The 7,416-nt window shown below is 43.2% G+C and overlaps 1 protein-coding gene across 1 annotated transcript; it reads right to left on the bottom strand.

Moving 5' to 3' along the window:
- Positions 1-4,542: 4,542 nt before the first annotated feature.
- Positions 4,543-5,130, bottom strand: LOC121864867 (the record flags this gene model as incomplete). The annotated part of the gene is given in 1 exon segment (XM_042364031.1): positions 4,543-5,130. A coding segment is annotated over 1 exon segment (539 nt), but the record flags the coding sequence as incomplete, so codon positions are not given.
- Positions 5,131-7,416: the final 2,286 nt, after the last annotated feature.

Raw genomic sequence — 7,416 nt, 5'->3', positions numbered from 1 at the left:
CAAGCTAAGCTAAGTTGTTCTATTTGATGTTTCCTTGGGGCATATTATGATAGGGGGGGGGGGGTCCCTCCAGGTCCTTGTGGCACTGGAGGGATGATCCCCATCTTTTTCGTTTTTAGTTTTTTTATTGTGGGTGTTTGTGAACTATTTAGGTCTTTGTTTATTTGTGGGGTCCCTCCAGGTCCTTGTGTGACTGAGAGTTGTGCCCATCTTTTGGTTCTTTTCTAGTGTGTATATAGAGGCTCTGGTTCTTCATTATCATTTTTCCTGCTTCTAGGCCACCATCTGTGCGATGTGTTGTTGTTTTCCTCGACTAGTTTGTTTAGTATGGGATCCTGTTCTTGCTGGATTTTTTCCCATATTGCATTTGCTTGGGTGTGTATTCTGGTGTTGAGTGGGTCTATGCCGTGTTCTGTGTGTATGTCTTGTGCTGTTTGTGTGTATGGAGGTTGGTGTTTCGCCGCTCTTCTGAGGGCTATATTTTGCACTGCTTGAAATTTAAGTTGATTTTTTCTTGCGATTGTGTTCAGAGGTATCGGAGGGTATTCTAAGTGTGGTCTGATCAGTGCTTTGTATAGGTGCAATTGCATGTTGGTGTTTAATTGGCGGAATCTTCTGAGCTTTGTAAGTTGTGATCTTGCCATAGCTATTCTTTCATTGATGTGGGGGATTATTCCGTTTCTGGTTATCTTGAGTCCTAATATTTTTCCGTTGGCAGCATATGGTATTTGTTGGTTGTTGACAATAATAGGGTAGGGGTTTGTTTTTGCGATGTGAATTATTTTGAGTTTTTGGACATTGGTTTTTATGTTCCATTTTCGTTCATAGTTATTTATTATCTCTATTTCTCTGCTTGTTCTGATGGCCATCATTTGTTTGGATTTTCCTGGGTACCTGACTATCTGTGTGACATCATCTGCGTATGCTATATATTCTGATTGCCGTGGTTGCGGCATGTCTGCTGTGTATACAGTGTATAATGTCGGCGATATATTACTGCCTTGGGGAACTCCACTATGAAGGTTGAAAGTTTGTCCTAGATGGTTGTCGATGATTAATTTGGCCTTTCTGTTGTCTAAGAAATTGCATAGTAGTGCTGTGATATTGGTAGGCATGTCCAATTTGATTTTCAACTTCAGTCCTTCATGCCAGACTTTATCAAATGCTTTTGACACATCTCTTAGAATTATATTGCATTGGTCTCTGTTGCTTGCAGCATTTGCAATTGATTCGTATATTAGTGCTATTGCTGTGTTGGTTCCTCGATTTTTCCGAAAGCCGTGCTGTCTCGGGTTATATTTGTTTTCTTGGTCTAGAAAATTTCTGAGTCTGTGGTTGACTATTTTTCCAATATTTTACCGGGTGTTTCCAGTAATGAGATGGGTCTGTAGTTCTCTGCTTGGGTATGGTTCTTTCCTGCTTTCGGGATGAGTAGGAAGCGGCTGTAAGTAGGTACTGTATATTTTTGGTCATTGTCTGGATCATAGACTGAGGAATGTTTTGTACTACGATTTTATTAATTTGGCTTATGCCAGGTGCTTTGTTCTTGAAGCTTGCTATTGTTTTTTCAATATCATTTTGAGTTAATGGAGCAATTATTGGGTTATTGATGTTTAATGAATTGAGGTTGATTTTCCTAGTAGGTTTCCATTTCTCTGTGTTCTGGCTCAAATATGTTCTAGTTGCCTGTTCTGTTTCTTGGCAGAAGCTTCTATTGTCTTCGTCGTTAATTCTGAATATGTCTTTCCAGTATTCTCTAAATATTGGTTCTTTATCGTGTGGTTCTGTTGCCTTTCTACCGTTTTTGTCCTTTATGTAGCTAGTTTCTTCCGAATTAGTTCCCATTAGGTTTTTTATTTTTTTCCAGAATGCTTTTGGATTTCTGTAATCTGCTTGTGTATCATGGATCAGCTTGTTCCATGTTTCATTGTGTTTGTTCTTGCTTATGTCTTTCAGTTCTTCTTTTAGATTCCTGTATAATATTCTGTTGTCATTGCTCCACCCGTGTGTTTTTGTGTATTCATATAGATTGGTGAATCTAGTTTGGATCATTTTCTCTTCATATGTTAATTGTGCATGTGGTAATGTACGGTATGTTGTTTTTGGGATGTTGTTTTTCATTGCTGTTGTTACTTCATTGTACCATGTATCCAGTGTTATGTCAATCTCTGTTGTGTCTTTGTTGTGTAGGAGTGTTGGTTCGTTGTTGCTAAGATCCGATTTAAATTTTTCCCAATTTGCTTTATTGAGTGAAAATCTTGGGATTGATGGAATTTGTATCGGGGATGTGGATAGAGTTGCTATTATGGGTAGATGATCACTGGTTGTTGTGGGTCCAGCTTTTAGATGTACGTTTAGATGGTGATGCCTATTGGTTAAAACAATGTCTGGTTTCCCAGAGTTACTGGCTGATACGTAAGTTGCGAAGTCGGGCCCGAGGTGTGTTATTGTCCCGTGTTCGATGAGAGCATGGAGGATTTTTCCTCCTGGGTTTCTAATATTGTGTCCTAAGGTTGTGTTTAGCATTGAGGTCTCCTATGAAGTATGCTGGATTGTTTTGCCTCATTAGTTTTAAGATGTCCCCTGTAGGGAATATTGACCTTCTGAATGTTAGATATGAAGTTCCAATAGTTATTGGGCCTCTTGTTGTATATATTTCGGCTGCAAGAAAGTTACTTTGAAAGTTGTCAATGATTTTGTATTGTATGTTGCGTTTTATAGCTATTGCTATTCTGTCATGTGGTTCGTCGTGTATGTTCATTTGATGTACATGGGAGTTAAAGATCTTGATTTTGTCACTGTTTTTCCGACCATATGTATTACGGCATAGACATGTCTGGCCCATTGTATATGTTATAAGATCTGATTTCGCTGACTTGTAAAGGATGTTATGCTGGAATTATTATTATCTTTACGATTTGTTTCGAGAGTCGATCCTGAGAATCCTGTGAGGTGTTTGCTGGTTCTCGTATCTCCCAAGTGAGTGTTGGTTGGTTGTACGGAGAGAAGAGAGCAGTAGCTCTGGGAGTGGGAGAAGGATAAAAGTACAAGGTAAAGTTCAGAAGTGGGAAGTAAAGGAGAAGGTTAACAGCAGGTGGGCTATCCACCTTGCGGAGACGGGTTTTTTTGTCTTCCGTAACTGTGCTGCATTAGAGGTTCATGGGGTTAGGGAAGGCCGGTCTCAGCCAAGCTAAGCTAAGTTATTCTGAGTTGTCCAGTACATGCATTTTAAGGTAGTCCTCCATATCTCCAGTGGCACTGCAGGACAATCCTCATCTTTTTTTTTTTTTTTTTTTTGTGAACTATTTAGGTCTTTATTTATTTGTGGGGTCCCTCCAGGTCCTTGTGTGACTGGAGAGTTGTGCCCATCTTTTTTGGTTCTTATTTGTTGTTATTTTGTTGTTATTGTGTATATAGAGGCTCTGGTTCTTCATTATCATTTTTCCTGCTTCTAGGCCACCAACTGTGTGTTGTATTGCTGTTTTCCTCAATTAATTTGTTTAGTATGGGATCCTGTTCTTGCTGGATTTTTTCCCATATTGCTTTTGCTTGGGTGTGTATTCTGGTGTTGAGTGGGTCTATACCGTGTTCTATGTGTATGTCTTGTACTGTTTGTGTGTATGGTGGTTGGTGTTTTGCCGCTCTTCTGAGGGCTATATTTTGTACTGCTTGATATTTAAGTTGATTAGTTCTTGCAATTGTGTTCAAAGGTATCGGTGGGTATTCTAAGTGTGGTCTGATCAGTGCTTTATATAGGTGCAATTGCGTGTTGGTGTCCAGTTGGAGGAATCTTCTAAGTTTTGTAAGTTGGGTTCTTGCCATAGCTATTCTTTCATTAATGTGAGGGATTATTCCACTTCTGGATATTTTGAGTCTTAATGTTTTTCCCTTGGCAACATATGGTATTTGTTGATTGTTGATAATAATAGGGCATGGGTTCGTTTTCGCGATGTGAATTATTTGGAGTTTTTGGACATTGGTTTTTATCTTCCATTTTCGTTCATAGTCGTTTATTACCTCTATTTCTCTGCATGTTCTAATGGCCATCATTTGTTTTGAGTCAAAGTTGTTGAGGATTACTGGCCTCTTCGCCGTTAGGCTATTTCGGCCGAAGCTGATTGGTTGGACTTCTTTCTTTTCTTGTTTCTTTTGCTTTTTACTTTCCATTCTTCTTCTTCCTGGTCTTCTTCTTTCTGGTCTTCTTCTTTCTGGTCTTCTGCTAGGATATTCTCATACACGTCAATAAGCGATGTTAAAGATAGTGTAATGTTATCGGGTTCCTTGATCTTGTTCTTGTCTTGGTTGTTCTTGTCTTGGTTGTTCTTGTCTTGGTTGTTCTTGTCTTGATTGTTCTTGTCTTGCTTTTTCTTTTCTTGATTTTTCACTACAAGGAGAGCCTCCTTGTAGCTCAGTTTCTCTTTAGCCCGCAGCCTGGCCACCCTGCACTCCTCCCTCCACTTGGGACACTCCCGGTCGGAGGAGGAGTGAGGGCCACCACAAGCTGCGCACTTCTTCGCGGCCGCCTGGCAGTCAGCGTCAATGTGACCGGGTGTCCCGCAGCTTGAACACACCTCCCGAGCACGACACTTCCGCGCCAGATGGCCATACTTCTGGCAATTGTAGCAACGAGTAGGTTTTTTCTGGTATGGTTTTACTGGGATTTTCTCCCAACCCAGTAAAACGGAGCTAGGAAGTTCCTTGGGGAAGCCAACCAGGGCAGTTGTGCTGGTCAGCTTCCTAACAAAGAGGATCTCATCTTCGATCAGTTCAAAAATTTCTTCTCCTTCGAGATATTCGATTTCTGTGTGGGAGATGACTCCGAAAACGGAGTTATCAATATAGTTCCATTTAAGTTTGATCTTGATTCCATTGATTTCTTTAATATGTCTTAGTTGCCTGGCCCCTCCCCACTCCGCGAAGGTGACGGTAAGGTCGCCGCTGACACTGCGGACGACCCTTGTCACCCCCGTGATTCCCGAGGAGTCAAAAAACTTCCTCAGGACAAGGAGGTTTAGTTCTTTGCGCGAAGGGTGATTGATCGGAACCAATCTAACGACCTTCGCATCATCAAAGGTGAACATGGTCACGCGGTACCTCGGGAGCAGGGAGAACCTACCTCGCCGAGGTTCAGTTCTCAAGTGATTGTTTTGATCAAGTCAAGTTGTTGAGGATTACTGGCCTCTTCGCCGTTAGGCTATTTCGGCCGAAGCTGATTGGTTGGACTTCTTTCTTTTCTTGTTTCTTTTGCTTTTTACTTTCCATTCTTCTTCTTCCTGGTCTTCTTCTTTCTGGTCTTCTTCTTTCTGGTCTTCTGCTAGGATATTCTCATACACGTCAATAAGCGATGTTAAAGATAGTGTAATGTTATCGGGTTCCTTGATCTTGTTCTTGTCTTGGTTGTTCTTGTCTTGGTTGTTCTTGTCTTGGTTGTTCTTGTCTTGATTGTTCTTGTCTTGCTTTTTCTTTTCTTGATTTTTCACTACAAGGAGAGCCTCCTTGTAGCTCAGTTTCTCTTTAGCCCGCAGCCTGGCCACCCTGCACTCCTCCCTCCACTTGGGACACTCCCGGTCGGCGGAGGAGTGAGGGCCACCACAAGCTGCGCACTTCTTGGCCGGGTGTCCCGCAGCTTGAACACACCTCCCGACCACGACACTTCCGCGCCAGATGGCCATACTTCTGGCAATTGTAGCAACGAGTAGGTTTTTTCTGGTATGGTTTTACTGGGATTTTCTCCCAACCCAGTAAAACGGAGCTGGGAAGTTCCTTGGGGAAGCCAACCAGGGCAGTTGTGCTGGTCAGCTTCCTAACAAAGAGGATCTCATCTTCGATCAGTTCAAAAATTTCTTCTCCTTCGAGATATTCGATTTCTGTGTGGGAGATGACTCCGAAAACGGAGTTATCAATATAGCTCCATTTAAGTTTGATCTTGATTCCATTGATTTCTTTAATATGTCTTAGTTGCCTGGCCCCTCCCCACTCCGCGAAGGTGACGGTAAGGTCGCCGCTGTCACTGCGGACGACCCTTGTCACCCCCGTGATTCCCGAGGAGTCAAAAAACTTCCTCAGGACAAGGAGGTTTAGTTCTTTGCGCGAAGGGTGATTGATCGGAACCAATCTAACGACCTTCGCATCATCAAAGGTGAACATGGTCACGCGGTACCTCGGGAGCAGGGAGAACCTACCTCGCCGAGGTTCAGTTCTCAAGTGTTGTTTTGATTTTCCCGGGTACCTTATATACCGAGCGGGCCGCTCAGGATCAGACTGGCTGCAGCTACGGCACTCTTACATTGGTTGGGTCCGCGAGACGGCCACCTGGCCTGATCCTGAGCTTGGTATAAAAGACCAAGGTGGCGGCCGGAAATTTAACTCCTATCACAAAAAGCAGCAGCAGCAACATGTCAGGACGCGGCAAGGGAGGCAAGGTGAAGGGCAAGTCAAAGTCCCGTTCTAGCAGGGCCGGACTCCAGTTCCCCGTGGGTAGGATCCACCGTCTCTTGCGTAAAGGCAACTATGCTGAGCGTGGTGGTGCAGGTGCACCTGTGTACCTTGCAGCCGTCATGGAGTACCTGGCAGCAGAAGTGCTCGAGCTGGCCGGTAACGCCGCCCGCGACAACAAGAAGACCCGCATTATCCCGCGTCATCTTCAGCTTGCCATTCGCAATGACGAGGAGCTGAACAAGCTCCTGTCTGGAGTCACCATTGCCCAAGGGGGTGTCCTTCCTAACATCCAAGCTGTGCTCCTCCCCAAGAAGACAGAGAAGAAATAAGAACCCAAGGTTCGTTCACACAAGACAACCTAACCAAACAGGCTCCTTTCGGAGCCACAGGATATCACTTAAAGAGAGAAATATACGACATCAACGTTTTGCAGGATAACACTCTATTTTACGTATAATTAGCATAGTATTGTGCAAATTGAGTGTAATTGTTTAAAAATGGTGTAGATGTGAAGGGGTACTGTGGGGGCCTGGGGTGGGGGACTTAAACGGGACTTAGAAGGGCGCAGCAGCAGCAACAGCAAGGGATGAGACCTTCTTTTTAGTTTGCCTATTCATTGACAGTACACATTTACCAGCAGCATATATAGGTCAGTGGCTCACATACATTGGTGTGGGCTAGCCAATTTGGGATAAACAGCAAGAATGTAATGTCCTCAATGAAGTAATTACATAGTTCAAGATACAATAAGTCAGGTGGCCTGAAGTCTTTGACAGTGTCACATTCAATAATATAGTGCTTTAAAGGTGTATCACAAAGTTTACATGCTGAGTGTTCCGGTATGGGTACAGCGTTACTAATTTGCCAGATGTGTCTGTATCCTAACCTAATTCTGGCCACGACTACATCACACAGGCAAGTTGTTTGGACAGTCTTCCTAGCCCCCTTGGTCCCTGTTCACCTACTGTAGCAGTAAGT

This window comes from Homarus americanus, unplaced genomic scaffold (genome assembly GCF_018991925.1).
Source record: "Homarus americanus isolate GMGI-L3 unplaced genomic scaffold, GMGI_Hamer_2.0 scaffold17497, whole genome shotgun sequence".
Classification (NCBI taxonomy): Eukaryota; Metazoa; Arthropoda; class Malacostraca; order Decapoda; family Nephropidae; genus Homarus; species Homarus americanus.
The sequence above is the reverse complement of the archived record's forward strand: the minus strand, read 5'-3'. Positions and strand labels throughout refer to the sequence as shown.